Below are 16,217 nucleotides of genomic sequence, written 5' to 3'. Positions count from 1 at the left end.
CCTGGGCGTGTGCCCTGACCGGGAATCGAACTGGCAACCTTCCGGTGTACAGGACAATGCCCAGCCACCTACGCACAACTAATCACTTTTAAATCATGTTCATATTAAAGTGTTTGGGGCACTGTTAGTTGGGGGCTGATTTACACATGCTCCTGGTTTCTCTTTTCTAGATTTCTGAACTTTTCCCCATCTCTTGAATATACATTAGCTCGTTTTTCCCCCAACTTTGGAAAAGAAATTTGACGGGTGGAGAAACTAGACCCTAAATGTTTTGGATAAGTGTGCATTCTGTTTATCTCCGTAATTACTGTGTTTCCTAGGCCAAAAGCCACGAAGTAGAGTTTAATTCACCATAATAGTAATAAAAAGGTGTTTTGAAAACCCCCCATTAATCATTAATCCAGTGGGACTGCCTTTGCTCTCAGTGTCCTCTCGTATTGTTGGCGGGGAGGTGAGGGTGGGGGGAGGGCAGCTCTTGCTCGTGCTCAGTGATTAGGCCCCCACCTGGCGTCCGTCAGTCCGTTCCCCTTTGGCTTGGGCTCTGCGAAGTCCTTAGCTGCCAGGGCTGCCAGTGTCTCAGGCCCCTTCAGCACTTTTCCTTTTCTGCTAATCTGGCCTGTAGGCCCCTGTTGTGGAACACAGTGTTACCTGAGGTATGTAAAGCAAAATTATGCTGTTAATGGCCTATTAGAATTATAATATTTAAAAAAAAATAAAACAACTGTTTTAGCTTCTATTGACTTTCCGTATAGCTGCTCTTCTAGGAGCGGGGCGGAAGGGTAATCTGAAGGACAGACGCCTTTTCAGTGTGACCTGGCCAGACTTGTATGTCTGGATTCTCTTCTCCAAGAGATTCCAATATGTCCTTTAAAAAAAATAATAAATCTCCCTGGGTAGTTGTTTCTGTTCTCTGGAAATATCTGAATGAAGGGTGGGACAATATGCAACCTTGCCGTTTATGCTACTGTCGTCTTTTATTACCAAAAGGAATTGATCTACAGATACTATTTTTTACACTTCTGTTACATCACTTTACTCATTTATTCAGTGGCTGCTATGTTCCAGGCATATTTCTAGGTCAGTGTTTGTCAACTGAGATGACTGTATCCAACTGCATCTCTACTAGAAAATCTTGACAGTTTGGCCTTCAAAATGTGTTCCAGATTTTTAGTACTTCCACTTCTAACATGTAATCCCGTGTATCCTCCTGGGTTAGATGACTACAATAGCTTCCTAATAGACCTCTTTGCTGCTACTTTGTGCTATTACCATCTGTTCTTCCTACAGTAGCCCTTGGCTACTATTCCCACGTAGTCTGTGACTTTCCCTCTGCTCACTTAGCTCACCGTGAAGTTCAACTGCTTTATTATGTAAATCTCTTCTTTTGCCTTATTTGGGTAAAAGCTAGAAAGCTTTCAGGTCGAAACCATGTGTAGGTTGGCTGCTTATTCATGGTTTTAACCTATAGACTTGCCTTTATCATCAAACTTTTAAAGACTTGTGACTTAGAATGGATGGTTAGTAGATATCTGATCTGGGAGTCCTTAGCTCTAAGTTATATATCAGCCTTCATTTCTTTGGGCTTAGTATTTGTGAAACAGTTATAAGAGTTTGGATGAAAATACAAATGGTATGGAAATACAAGGTAAGACCTTGGAGTGTATGTGTGTCACTATCCCCTTGGCTTTCTACCCATCCTGTCCCAAAGTTTTAGGGATCTTAGATGGTCCATCTCTCTTGGGGTCTAAGGATCTATAAATCATAGGTTTCCCTTTTCTGATTATATTTGGCTCATCATTCTCCAGTCCCTATCCCCCAGAATTAAATAAGAAAATATTTAAGGATGCTCTTTTTGAATGAAAACCTATAATAAAACCTATAATAAAAATAGATCCAACTGTTGCATTTTCTAGGTGAGACATTAATGGAGACAGTGTTGACTGGAACATTTCAGACTTTCCCCCCTGATACTGAATTTGTAAAATTATTACCTTTAAAACCAAGCTTATATTTAATACTTTCATTTCCTTTTGTGCCACCCTTTGGGTTTCTTTGCCTCCTGGGTGGAAATTTTCAAGAATCACAGGCTTTAGGAGATTTAAAACTAGAATCTCATCAGTTCAAAATTTGCAAAACACAGGGTGGGGCAAAAGTAGGTGTACAGTTGTTCATATGGAAAATAATACAATAATACAATAATTAATAAATAACAGTTCAAGAATAAACCCTGTGTTTCACATACTTACAACCATAAACCTACTTTTGCCCCACCCTGTACATTGGTTCAGAGAAAAAAGGGCTATTCTACGCCTCAAATAACATCGTTTTTCATCTGATATATTCCCTTGAAGGCCATATTATATGACAAGAACATGGGTTCTGTTATTGTGTAGAAAATGGAAAATTGAACAAGATTTGTAAAGAGAGAGACAGTAATCCACCCCCCAACCGTGCCTTCTTTCCTGCATGCCACATGGATCTAGCCTATGAGGTGCCTGACAACACTATCATTTTATGGTTTGTGAAAGTCCCTACCTTTGGTTTTTAGAGTATGTGGGTCTTTTAAAAATTGTCTCCAAGTGACATATTGGTAGGACAGCAGAAGATCCAAGTTGCCAGCCAATCTGACCTTTTGGCTAAGCCATACCAGACACTGTTGGGCCCCTAAATTATTTGATTCTTCCTTGTTTAAATTCTCACTAAACAGCAGAGAAACCTCACTACCTAATTCCCAGTGCCTGAAAGGACAAAATCTTTTGTGAATTTTTTTTCTTTGCTTTGGTAGGGTCTTGATGTCCAATTTCCTCCAAGATAGTACCCACATTTAATGTAGAAGGGACTTGAGATTTTTGCCTATTTTGAGTGCTGAAAGATGAGAAATATTTTAGGAGTTGCAAATTTATGTTATTGAGAACACTGCTTATCTGTTTAGAAGGGCAGGGCTGGCCTGTTCTGTTAGTACCTACTCTGAGAAATGTGGCAGCGCTGAGTGACCTTGTAGGTTTGGATCCCTTGTGAAGAAATCACCACCCTTGGTTGTCCTAAACGTCCATAAATGTTAGCTTGTCAAAGAGAATAAATGAAGGGGAGAAAGCCTCAAGTTTGAATGAAAGACAGATAGACAATCACACTCTCTTTCTTTACGCTTTAGAAGTTCACCTGGACCCCTACCGAACGTGGTGTCCCGTCGCAGACTGTCAGACAGTGTGCCCCGTTGCACCAGGTGATCCAGGACAGCCCGTGTTGGTGGAGTGCCCTTCCTGCCACCTGAAGTTCTGCTCCTGTTGCAAGGATGCTTGGCACGCCGAGGTCTCCTGCAGGGAGAGTCAGCCTATCATCTTACCAACAGAGCACGGGTAGGAAAACAAATGTGGCATTTGGGATTATTCACTAGTTTTCTCAGAAACGCAAAATATGTAGCTTGGAAGAGGAGTTATCTTGTGATGGAATTTAGAGATTCATGATTTCCCTGCAGCGCTTCCTGAGAAGTGTCTCAGGATCAGTAAGCTTTGAACAAAGAATGACCCGCAAAGCATCTCTAGAGGGATTTTAGTTATTTACCCCGGAGCATCTTTCAGACACAGCTGCAATTAGAGTTTGTATGAGTTTTGATTTCCCTTTAGTTAGAGAGTCGTGTGGTCCGCTGGTTCTCAGTTGGAAGTCATAGCTTGTCCACAGCCATTTGCTTGAGTATCATACCCGCCAACTATTGACAGACATACCTCCTTCTTCCTGCTTGCAAAGTGCAGAAGTTATTTTCTTACCTAACTAAATTGCCAGCTCCTGAGGTGTGCCAGTCATATCAGGAAAATACAGCGGCAGAAACAGCAGCCCTTCTGCAGAGTACGGTGCTAAATTCAAGGCATTAGAGGAAAAGAGCTTCTCTCTCAACACTTGAGGCTTTGAAAAGATGGTGCCAAGGTTGAGATTCTGTTATGGTGAGAAGCAATTAAATCTGTACCTTTCAGTAGGGAGGCTTTTCATGGCAGCAGCAGGGCCCGGAGTGAGAGACCTTTGTGTTTGATCCCATGCTTTGCTTGAGGCTATGGCTGTTCTGCATCAGCTCGAGCAGAAATGCCAGTGTCGCAGTCCAGTTGGCTTAGTCCCCCAGCACCTCAGAGAGGAACAGCAGTGCTGCCTGGCTGCGACACTGTGCCTGACTCAGACCAAACACTGAGAGGGGAGAGATGATCCAGTCCACATGGTGGGCATGTGCCCTTTCAGCCAGTACCTACATTTTCACTGCCACCGCAGTAAGGTCCTGGGGATCACAGGACAATGTAAAGATCCCAGAGGGAGAAGCACTGAGTTCTGACATTGTCACTTGGCATCCGTGTGACCTCATGCAAGTCACTCAGGCCCTACGGGATGTTTCTCTGTTTGAAAAAATACAGAGTGGGAAGATAATTAAAATAGTAACTGTCCCAGTGCTCTGTAAGGTTATTGTGGGTACCAAATTCTATCATAGGTTTTTACAACCCTGTGAAGCTGGGTGGTGGTTTTGATGAAATAGTAGCTAAAGTGCAGCCCAGTGCTGTGGTGGCTTACCCAGCCTTCCCTCCCACCCAACTTTCCCTCCCTTATTTTCTGTGTCCCTCTAGGCTGTGACCCAGTGTTGGCCTATCCATCTGTTTGGAGCTGGTCTTTTCACTGACATTGGGCATTTACTTTAAAGTATTGATTATTGACTCCTCCCCAGCCTCCTTCATTTGTTTATTTGAACAGCTCATTAGATGGATTATCTGGGTCCCGTCAGATCCTGAGCTAGTCTTTCTGCGGTGTAGCAGACTTCTGCACTTTTTATTCAGCTCAGGGAATGAAATACTAAATCAGCAAAACAACGAATTAAATCAGCTGTGGAAAATACAATGCTATAATTCACTCAAAGCCAAAGATAAATAAATTAAGGTCTTTTTTGTTTTGAGTTATCTGAACAACTAATAATCCCCGTCTCTCCTATTCCCCCCCCCCCCTTTTCCCTGGGGTGAAGTAAGCCCAGCTCAAGAGTCCCCTACCTACCCATCAGGAGCCCTAGGAATTCCATCGCTGACCGTGAAACTGAGTCTAGCAGGGTTTAATCAGTTAATTATCTTTAGCCCATTCTTACCGTAGCTCTGGTTGGTATATACCCTGGTGGTCCTAGCTTTTTAAAAAATCAGGCCTCATTCTGCAGCCCGCGCTGTGATTTCTGACCCGCTTGTTCCTAGGGCCCTCTTCGGGACAGCCGCGGACGCGCCCATTAAGCAGTGCCCCGTCTGCCTGGTGTACATCGAGCGCAACGAAGGCTGCGCCCAGATGATGTGCAAGAACTGCAAGCACACGTTTTGCTGGTACTGTCTCCAGAACCTGGACGTAAGTTCGCGACGCGGACTCTGCTCGGGTCGTCTTTCTCCGCACTACCCGTGCGACAGCTGGCGTCCTACAGGCTTTCTGTTCAAAATATTTCTGTCCTGCCAAAGGATTTATCTTTCTTAACGAGACTTCCTGAGCCTGCTACCTTAGATGTCCGTCAAACTTCTCCTTGATTGCCAGAGATGTGTCACCTTGGCTTTCAAAGGCAAGCTTTCATTTTAGGGACATGTCCTGCTGTGGGCGCATTCATTGTCTCATCCTATTATGTAAAGGACTGTTAGTGGATTAGTTTTATGTTGCTATTATCACAAATTACCACAAAATTTTGGCTTCACACAAATTTATCTCTGTACATCAGAAGTCTAATGTGGGTCTCACTGGATTAAAATCAAGGTGTCCTTAGGGCTGCATTTTTTCCTGCAGGCTCTAGGGGAGAATCCATTTCTTGGCCTTTTCCAGTTTCTCAAGGCTGCCTGCATTCCTTGGCTTGTGGCCCCTTTCTCTGTCTTCTGAGGCCACAACATCCCATCTCTCTGGCCCTTCTTTCCAGAGCCATTCCCTCTGACCGCAGCTGGGAAAGCTCCTCTGCCGTTAAGGACCAGTGAGATTAGATTGAGCCCGTCTGGACAATACAGGATCATCTCCCCTATCTCAAGGTCTTAATTTAATCACACTTACAGAGTCCCTTTTGCCATGTAAGGTAACATTTTCACAAGTTCTGGGGGAAAACCCATGGGCATCTTTAGGGGAGCAGTTATCCTGCCTACCACAATTAGGTGGTTTTCCTCTTTTTGAATTTAAAGAAAAAAAGCCATTCACATCAATGGTGTCTCTCAAATAACTGTCTCATTCACTTCAACTGTTTTGTCAGGGTTCCCTTCTAGATAAAGAGGTCTGGTCTCATGGTTCTTTATCCTAACCATTCACGAAGCATGTCTCCTCAAGTTCAGGTGCAGTTTCATTCAGTCCCGTGCTAAGGCTAATGATAACCTATGAGCTAAAAGATGGTGTAAAGGATTGTTGAGAATTCATTCTACTGTTTTCAGTTACAGTGTTTTAACGTTTGAGGCAGCCTGAGTTGTTTATAGGTATTACCAATTTTGGCAGTTTGGACCTATAAAATATGTCCATATCAGTGTCAGCCCTCAGTCATGGTTGGGTGGCCATTCTTTTCTCAGCTTTGCATTTTAATTGCTCAGTTCGCTCCAATTCAGTAAGCAAGTCTTTTAGAGCTTTAGCATCATCCGCAGTTGGGGAGTGAGTGTGCAGGAGACACAGGATGTTTGCTGGCCCCCATGTGCCTGGTTTTTAACTGAAATTCGATATAAGTTGTTTAGAATGACATCTATGAGTAAGAATCTTAATCAGTTTTATGTCAGTATTTCAAGAAGAGGTATAAGTTGGGGAGAAGAAAATTGACATTTTAGACTCTGGAAGCTTAGCAGCTCAGGTTGAGAGCAATGTTTTCTCTTAAAAATTCTGTTCTCGCCCTTGAATCACAATTATGTTTGGTACTCGAGACCTCTCATAAATCCAGTTGAGTGCTAGTCCAGATGAGGATCTGACGGATTGCACACCCCTCACGCTTTACAAATGGAAGGAGTCTTTTTTTGTTTTCCTCCAGGTTTCACCAGAATATTAATTGGGTTCAGATCCACAAGCAGGCTGAGCCCATGAGGTTCTCTTTAGGAAGCCAGAGTGTGAGGGAATAAATGTGTGCTGCAGATCCCCTTCTCCTCTGGCTGAAGTGTGCTTGTGGCATGGAGCTGCAGAGAACACACTGTTCTGGCGCAGATGCCAGGTGCTGGATACACAGCATCTTTTCTGGTCATTGTTCTCGGAGTCCTCGCTTCTTAGTTTTAGCCAGGGGCATTGGCTTGTTGGTAATGATGTTTTCCTGTAGACGAGTGTTCCGTGTCAGATGGTGGAGGTGATCCTTGTTTATAGGAAAGTTTTAGAGCATGGGTCTCGGGGAAGGGTGCTTGTCCAAAAGCCAGTCCCGAGACAGACACCAAACGAGCGATGTTGAGTCTTTCCCAGGCTTTGAGCGTGTTCCTGCCTTGATCCTTGCCTCTGCTGTTTCAGAGGATGAGGCATTCTTGTGTGTGTGTGTGTGTGTGTGTTTTCCAATTAGCAGTAATTGTACCTCGGATAAACCTCACTGGCTACAATACTGTCACTATGCAAAGTTAGGTATTCTTTCTTTTGGGGGAAGGTTTAAATGTTTATTAAACCAGGCTTTTAAATATTATCCACCTACAGTGTGTAAATAAATACAGTACACATGTAAGTAAAAGGCTCTTAGATGAGAATTAATGGAAAAACTGAAGAGCCCTTTGCACACTGGCGTCTTACCACTCCTTGGGCCGATGCCATGGGGCCATGTTATAGTTAAAGAGTTCAATGAAAAGCCAGAAGGAGTTCAGCTCAACTCCACCCGCTAGGATGGATTTCAAGACAAACCATTCCCCATATTATAGTGGATTGGGTTATAGCAAGGCAATAGTGTAGTTTTTACATCCACAGATTGGCTGAAATTGTACAAATTAAGCGTCTTTTCTGGATATCTCCCTTCCTAGTGCCATAATCAGTAAGAGATGTTAGACCACAGGTGGTTATAAAAATAGATAACTCATAGAGTAATGAATATCTACAGTTAGCAGAGCACAAACTTATGAAATTTGCCTTTTTCCATAATGTGCAGACTGTCGTAAGTACGTTCAAGAGGTGCAGTGAGCAGACTTCAGAGGGTAGGAGAGCGTGTGCAAAGAGCAGGCACTCCAGCAGAGCCCAGGGCAGGAAGCTGAGTACACATGAGAACATACTGAAGAGAGAACCCTAATTTTTCACCTCTGACCATCCTACTTAATAGACGCCACGATTAGCTCACCCCCCTTTATGTACCTTAAACAGCAACGCTTTGTTACCTATGGACAAACTTTAAAAAAGATTAATCATGAGACGAGCAAAAATTGATTAACTTAATAGTAGTACTAAAATCAATGAAACTTGTAGCATTTTCTGTGCTTTCATGTACACTACTGTGAATGGGGCTTTATGATGCCCCCAAGATGTTTTGATAGAGTTTTTTAAATTCTCACAAAAAATCTGTTTTACAGTCATTTCAGATATAGAAGCAAAAAAGTCCCAAGCTGGAAAATAAAAAAGGTCAAAGTCTCACAAAATGACTGAAAATCCATGAATATGTATGACATTCACATATTCCCTTAACACTTTGTCAAGTGCTGTGTAAGGTAATTGTAATGCTGTCCTGAAACCAATCTCATTTAAGAAGATACAGGAATTCCTATCCTAAGCCTAGAATTAAAAGCACTTATTCCATATAACATGCGTTTTAGTGAGGTTGACATCTACTTGGTTGGACTTGTTTGTGTCACCTGAAAGCTTCATGGCAGATGTGAACTGTAAAGATTGAGAACTAACACTGCCACATTCTAATTTCTTACAGGTTGTGAAGGGTTTCCTTGAGCTGTCCTAAGGTCACTTCAGCCTAGAACAGTATCCCCTAGAAACTTGGGCAAGGAAACTTGCCAAAAAAATCTCCATAACCTAATGTGTTTGGGACTCCCTAGGTTAAATAAACAGGTTCACTGACATACTAACATACATTCCACACCTTCAAGATTCAGCTTCCCCCAAACTCATTTGACCTTCCAGAGAACACCTAGAACCACCACTGGATCCCAGGACACTAGTGAACATCAGAAACACATGGAAGGCATGTTAAAGCATAGGCACAATACCCAACTTCAGCGGTCTGCAGTGGGGCCTAGGAACTGGCATTTCTAAGACACTCCAAATGGAGCTGATGGAGTCAAGACCACTCTTTGGGTGGTGTCCATCTAGACAACGCCCCACACAAGTTTCAGCTGCAGGAAGCCCTCCTATGGCCTCATGAAAGGTTACATACGGCATTTGCCATGATCAGTTAGTTAGCTGGTCAGATCAGCCGAGTGACATCTGAGAAGGTCCCAAGGCACCTTGGTGGGGTGAAGGAGCACTGGATTTGACTCCTGGCTCTGCCTCTCTCCACCAGGTGACCAGGCACAATGACTTCATCTTCAAAGAGGAATAATAGCCACCTCTCAGAGCATCTGTGAAGCTTAAAGGAAACCACCTAACAAAAAGCATCAGACAAGTGTCATAAATCAGAAGAATGTGTCAGTCACAGCAGGAAAATCCCAGATGAGTTTTCAGTCTTCTCCCACCACTGAGACTTTATAAAAGCACATTCCTGCAGCTGATGAAGAGAAATGAGGCTAAACACAAAACTGCAGTGAGAGGAAGATGTATAGTTGATTACTTAATTTAAAATATCTAATTGTTTAAAAAAATGATAAACTCACAAAGTCCTTACTGCTTTGAGATAGTGTTAAAAAGATATAGGCTGTTGATCTTTGAATACACTTGCTCTTCTGTCCTACCATTATTAATGCTGGTTAAATTTTAACATCAAGAGAATGTGGGGAAAAAATTTCTTCACTCTTCTAGGAATATATCCTAAGAATCCTGAAACACCAAGAAAGAATATATGCACTCCTATGTTCATAGCAGCACTATTTACAATAGCTAAGATCTGGAAACAGCCCAAGTGCCCATCAGTAGATGAGTGGATAAAAAAGCTGTGGGACATTTACACCATGGAATACTACGCAGCTGTAAGGAAGAAGGATCTGTTATCCTTTGAGACAGCATGGAAGGATCCGGAGAGTATTATGCTAAGCAAAATAAGCCAGGCAGAGAAAGACAAAACATCCATAATCTCACTTATATGTGGAATCTAAAGAACTTAATAAAGTGATGAACAAAATAGATCCAGAAACATGGAAGCATGGAACAGACTGAGAGATCTCAGATGCAAGAGGGGAGAAGGCAGGGCGGGCAGAGATTAACCAAAGAACTTGCATGTATCTATGCATAACCTGTGGACACAGACAGTAGTGCGGTGGAGGCCTGGGGAGTGGTTCCGGGTGGAGGGGGTCAATGGGAGAAAAAAGGGGGCATCTGTAATACTTTCAACAATAAAGATAAATTCTAAAAAAATCCTTCACTCAAATACATTTGAATTAGATTTAAAAATTTTAGCTGAGATAGTTCCAATCTTATAAGCTACCATGGTGGGAGGATGAGGTGTTGTTGTTTTGTTTTTTAAAATATATTTTTATTGATTTCAGAGAGAGAGGAAGGGAGTGGGAGAGAGATAGAAACATCAGTGATGTGAGAGAGCCCTTGATCGGCTGCCTCCTGCACGCCCCCTGCTGGGGATCGAGCCCGCAACCCGGGCATGTGCCCTGACAGTGAATTGAACCGAGATTTCTTGGATCCTAAGTCGATGCTCAACTGCTGAGCCACGCCGGCCAGGCGAGGATGAGGTATTCTTAATCCTCTGCTTTGGGAACCTTGGCGACTTGTCCCCTTCAATTATTCCCTTCTCTCTCTTCTGATTTCAACTTCTATTCCCCACTCTCTAGTCAGTAACTTATCCAGGCATTCAGCTGGTTCCCATTGAAACGTGAATAATACTTTTCTCAAGCCTACATCTTTCCCTTACAGCCATTCTATTTCTCTCCCCACTTCAGCAGCCAAGCCTCAATAATCAGCCCTGGCCAGTGTGCTCAGTGGTTAGAGTATTCGCCTGCACACTGAAGGGTTGTGGGTTTGATTCCTGGTGGAGGCCATGTACCTGGGTTGCAGATTCCGTCCCTGGCTCTGGTTGGGGCGAGTGTCGGAGGCAACAAATCAACGTGTCTCTTTCACATCAATGTTTCTCTCTCTTCCCCTCCCTTCCTCCCACTCTCTCTAAAACATCAGTGGAAAAAATATCCTTGGGTAAGGTTTAATAAAAAAAATAATAAAATAAAGCATAATCAACTCAAGCTGTTGACACTTACCTCCAGTCATTGCCGAGCTCAGATTGCCATTTAGTCACACTCTGACTCTTCTTCCAAGGCTCTGAGTGACTGCTTTTGGGTGAAATCCAAGGGACACTTCAGTCCTCATCTTACCTAGATTCTCTGCTGCTTTTCACGTCTTGACCACCTCCGTTTCAGTGATTCCAGCTCTTCAGGTTTCCTGTCTATATTTCTGGCCACTCCTCAGTTTCTTTTCCAGGCTCTCCCTTGACCCATTCTTACATGTTTGCGTTCAACAGCCTGTTTGCCTCTCAGTCTATACTCTCCCCGGGTGATCTCATTTACTTCTGTGGTTTCTTCTACCCCATGTACACTGATTCCCAAGTCTTTTCCCCCAAATCCACATCTATGTAACCAGCTGCCTTTTGAACAGTACTGCTTGGATGTCTCAAGTATCTCTCAAGTTCAACATGTCTAAACTCTGCTTGTTACCTCCCAACAAAATCCATCTCTGTGTTGTTTCTCTCAACAAAGCCACTGCCATTCTGTTTCCCCTCATCTGTGATTTCTCCCAGTTTCCCCACCTGGTTAGTTACTGTCTTAATATCTCATGATTGTATTTTCCTTTTCTCCATCTCAACCACTGGCATTTTATCGCCTTGTTTGCTACAACCACCTTTTAGCTGCCTCACTCACGGTCCTCTCATTCCATATCACACCTCTGATAGAGCTGCCTTTCGATGATAGTTGGTCAGGCCATTTATCTCTATTAGACTCAGTCAAGAGTCTCACTGATTATGATCTGTTTTCACTTGGTGATATATAGAACTACTGTGGTACAGTCTAAGGATCATGGGTTTGGAATACCTAGAGGCTGTTAACTAATATCACCAGAAAGAGCCTGTGCTTCTGCTAAAGTTAACCAGAACTTTTCTCTTTGTTTTTCAGAACGACATTTTCCTCAGACATTACGACAAAGGGCCATGTAGGAATAAGCTCGGCCATTCAAGAGCCTCAGTGATATGGAACCGGACACAGGTACCCTGACCTTGAAAGGGGCATGAAACAAACCAGACTCATAATGGCTTAGAAAGCCTACGTGTTCGTCCCCCCACTTTACCCCCGCTTCCCATTCCAGCCCAGGAGGCTCTGGGGTGTCCCAGGGCAGGGCTAGGGAAAAGTAATGGAGCAGTTGCCTGGAATTAATTGGTGAGCACAGTGTTCTTGAGGATAGGTGGAGGGGCAGGGCCCCAGAGCAGCCAAGTAATTAACAGTGACTTTCAGAATGAGGGCAGATGTTCTTTCCTTCTGAAAAAATGGTGGAATGACTTTTCCTGCAGCCCTTTATGGCACATTTGCTCTGAAAGGCAGTGTTCTAACACCCAGTGAGCCCTGCTGGGGCTCAGATCCCTCTGTGCATGGCATTGTGTGACTCTGACAGGTTCAAAGGGAGCCCTGTTTTGTTTTGTTTTTAATAGTGTTTCATATTTATTAAAGGCCATGTTCCTTTTGAAGGAGTCAGTGTTAATAGCCTAGTAATCATTATTAACATCCCTATGAGACTTGTTGAGGAAACTCAGGTAGAGAGAGAGCCAACACCAACATTTCATGATTATACTGAGCTCGTGCCAGGGCCTGAGTTAGCATTTGGTTGGTTGGTTCTCCCCTTTGATTTCGTCTCTGGTATCTTCCTGGTTAATTCACTTCAGGCCATTGCTGGGGACCGGCTAAAAGGTCCCATAGTTGAGACCGTTTTGTGTGTCTGAGATGGTGTCTTAGTCAGCTCAGGCTGCTGTAACAAATTACTGTAGACTGGGTCGCTTAAACCACAGAAATTTATTTCTCACGGTTCTAGAGACTAGAAGTTCAAGATCAAGGTGCCACCAGAGTTGGGGTTGGTTTCTGGCGAGGACTCTCTTGTTGGTTTACAGATGCCCATCTTCTAACATGGCAGAGGGGGGAGAGGCAGCAAGCTATCTGGTGTCTCTTATAAGGGCACTAATCCCGTCATGAGGGCTCCACCCTCATGTCCTAATTACCTCCCAAGGAACCTCATTTCCAAACATCATTATTGGGGATTAGGCTTTCAATGTGAATTTAAAAAAATACATTTATTTTATTTATTTTTTAAGTATATCTTTATTGGTTTTAGAGAAAAGAAGGGAGAGGGAGAGAGAGAAAGAGATAGAAACATCAATTATGAGAGAGTCATGGATCAGCTCCCTCCTGCATGCCCCCCACTGGAGATCGAGCCCACAACCCAGGCAATGTGCCCTGACCAGGAATCATACCTCGATCTCCTGGAATCATAGGTCGATGCTCAATCGCTGAGCCATGCTGTGCAGGCTCAATGTGAATTTTGAGTCCATAGTTGATAGTATAATACACATATACGAAGATTTAACTGCTAAAATAGTTTTTTTTCTCCTTTTTTCTAAATTTCCAGGTTGTTGGGATTCTTGTGGGGTTGGGCATCATTGCCTTGGTGACTTCACCCTTGCTACTTCTGGCTTCCCCATGTATAATCTGTTGTGTCTGCAAGTCCTGCCGGGGCAAGAAGAAAAAGCATGACCCATCCACAACCTAAAGATCTCTTCCTGTGTCCCCGTGCCACACATGTCTTATACATACGAGAGAGCACAGTGATAAAGCCCCACTTAGTGAACTCGCCTCCTTTTTCTTGCCAAATTTTGGAAGTGCCTCTGTGTCCAGACTTTGAACTTGCCTGTCCGCCTGTGGCATCAGAAAAGGCCAAGCACTGGTGTGTGTGTTCCTGTGTAAAGAGAATCGGGTTCTGCAGTCCAGGTTGTGTCTGCGGAGCATGTCAGAAGCTTGGGTTCTTGGGAAGGAACTAACACAGCCTCGTTTTATCACCTGAAGGATCCCGTGGGACTGTTCAACTTCCAGCCAAATTCAAGGAGCCTGAGTGAACATTCACTATAATAAAGGTGTTGTCGTGGTTGGCAACATGCATGATAATTGAGAAGCTAGAGTCTGTTCTGTGTTGATTTGACTACCATGGGAAATATGGGGGGAAACCCGTGGATAAGACTATTTCAGGGAAAATTCTCATAAGAGTGATAAAGCAGGCTGCTTATCTCAGGAGTCGATAGGGTGGCTCCATCTGCCAGCTACTGGGCGTGCTTTCCCAGCATTCCCACAGTGACTTGGCAGGAACACAATGGGTTTTTCCTCGAGTGATCTCATCTTCAAGCAGGAGAAACTGCTGTGCAGAGGAAGTTGTCCCAGTAAAAGGATTTCACATGTAAAACAATATGGTCTAACTTAACCTCTCTCTCTGGGCAAGTATAACTTTTTTAAGGTGATAAACTCTTCTCATACAGCCAGTAGCTACTGTCTACGAGCTTGTTTTACATGAAGTATTTGGGTGGAGTGGCAGAGGTTCAAAACCTTCATCATAGATAACAGGGCCCTTTCTTGAGCTTTGTGTTCATATACCCAACAGATTTAGAATTAGACCTAAAAGTACACACCAAGAATGAGTATTAAAGTCCATATGTACCCCTAGGACCCATATAACTTGCTGCCTACCTAGAATTTCTATCCACTGGGCATGCCTAGATACACACACAAAATAATAGTGTGTAATTATCACACACAATAGTACAACGCACAAAATAAATGTTTATGTAAAAGCCATTCTATATTTTCTTCTGTGACTAATACTGTTTATTGTAAGTCAACCTAAAGATTTTTTGCATATTATATATGGAAATTTTGATTGCAAGTTCTTAACTTACTCAAGTATAGACTCATAAACATAACTCTTTTAAAACAATACTTAGTATGACATCATGCCATCTCAGTTTGTAAAAATACTGATTGATAATCATGTTGTTTACATTTGTTTTTGTTGTTTTTAGAGAGAGGGAGGGAGAGGGAGAGAGAAACATCGATGTGAGAGAGAAACATCGATTGGTTGTCTCTTGTATGCGCCCCAACTGGGGACTGCACCCACAACCTAGGTACGTGCCCTGACCGGGAATCAAACCTGCAACCTTTTCATGTACAGGGAACGTTCCAACCAACTGAGCCACACCCGCCAGGTTATATATGTATTTTCAAACACATTTCCAAGGAGCTGTCTTCTCAGCGGAGTTTAGTGTCTGTTAGGGTAATCTGAATATTCTGTATGTACAAGGCACTGATAAAATAACAGAAATATGTAAGAAATAAAATGACTTATTTTTTGTATCATACCATTAGTCAGATTTTGAATAAACGGGTTTTGAGAAGACAGTAACTTTTTCTGCAGTCACAGGATGACATAATTGCCATTAGCAATGTAGCCTGGTGCCTCATGAGAACTGTGTTAAATGATAATGGAGAGCTTTCCTTGAAGCCAGGGACCCCACATCAGGAACTCTCAGGACCTATGATAATTCTGAGGTAACTGGATAATAACTAGATTATTAAATTGCTGCTATCCTGGGCCTGTTATTAGAGAATGATGCTTTGCCTATGTAATGGAATGTATCCTATGTGGGGATGTGTATATTTAAGGAACTTTTCGTTCACATGTACGTATTGAAATATATAGATAGTACTTTTGGTCATGTATATTTTTATTTATAGTTTGTATAGAACATTGATGAGAACTCTGGGAATACTTTTGAATGGCAGCCAACCCAAAACGTTTTTAATCATTTATTAGAAATTTCTCAGTGTTAAGTGTCTTTATTTTCCTTTGAAACTCAAAACACTTCAGAAAAAAAATCAATACTCTCTTCTATTAATGTATATTAGTATAAATATAAATGTATATATATTTGAATAATTTGCTTTGTCTTACACTGCCTCATTATCATAAAAGGCATTTATAACTGCTCAGGGGAATCACAGGAATTCAACTGAAAGTGAATTTTTGTATCAGGAATGTCAGTAGTGGCAATGTACTCCTCCATTAGTAAACTCTTCAAGCTTGGTTCTACAAAGAATCTTAAAATGGGCTGATTTCAAGTCACCCAAAAG

The 16,217-nt window shown here is 42.7% G+C and overlaps 1 protein-coding gene and 1 pseudogene across 2 annotated transcripts in view; one reads left to right on the top strand and one right to left on the bottom strand.

The window, feature by feature from the left end:
• The window catches only part of RNF144B (ring finger protein 144B), a 142,005-nt gene extending 126,099 nt beyond the window's left edge, over nucleotides 1-15,906 (top strand). For both annotated transcript variants that reach the window (XM_087820626.1, XM_016205153.2), the window contains 4 exons: nucleotides 3,152-3,356; nucleotides 5,208-5,352; nucleotides 12,174-12,263; nucleotides 13,672-15,906. In XM_087820626.1, coding sequence (XP_087676752.1) covers nucleotides 3,152-3,356; nucleotides 5,208-5,352; nucleotides 12,174-12,263; nucleotides 13,672-13,812 — 581 coding nt within the window. In that variant the 3' untranslated portion in view covers nucleotides 13,813-15,906. The remainder of the gene's footprint in view (nucleotides 1-3,151; nucleotides 3,357-5,207; nucleotides 5,353-12,173; nucleotides 12,264-13,671) is intronic.
• LOC148092493 (U4 spliceosomal RNA) lies at nucleotides 7,460-7,543 on the bottom strand (annotated as a pseudogene).
• Nucleotides 15,907-16,217: the final 311 nt, after the last annotated feature.

This window comes from Miniopterus natalensis, chromosome 9 (assembly GCF_054644295.1).
Source record: "Miniopterus natalensis isolate mMinNat1 chromosome 9, mMinNat1.hap1, whole genome shotgun sequence".
Taxonomy (NCBI): Eukaryota; Metazoa; Chordata; class Mammalia; order Chiroptera; family Miniopteridae; genus Miniopterus; species Miniopterus natalensis.
The sequence above is the reverse complement of the archived record's forward strand: the minus strand, read 5'-3'. Positions and strand labels throughout refer to the sequence as shown.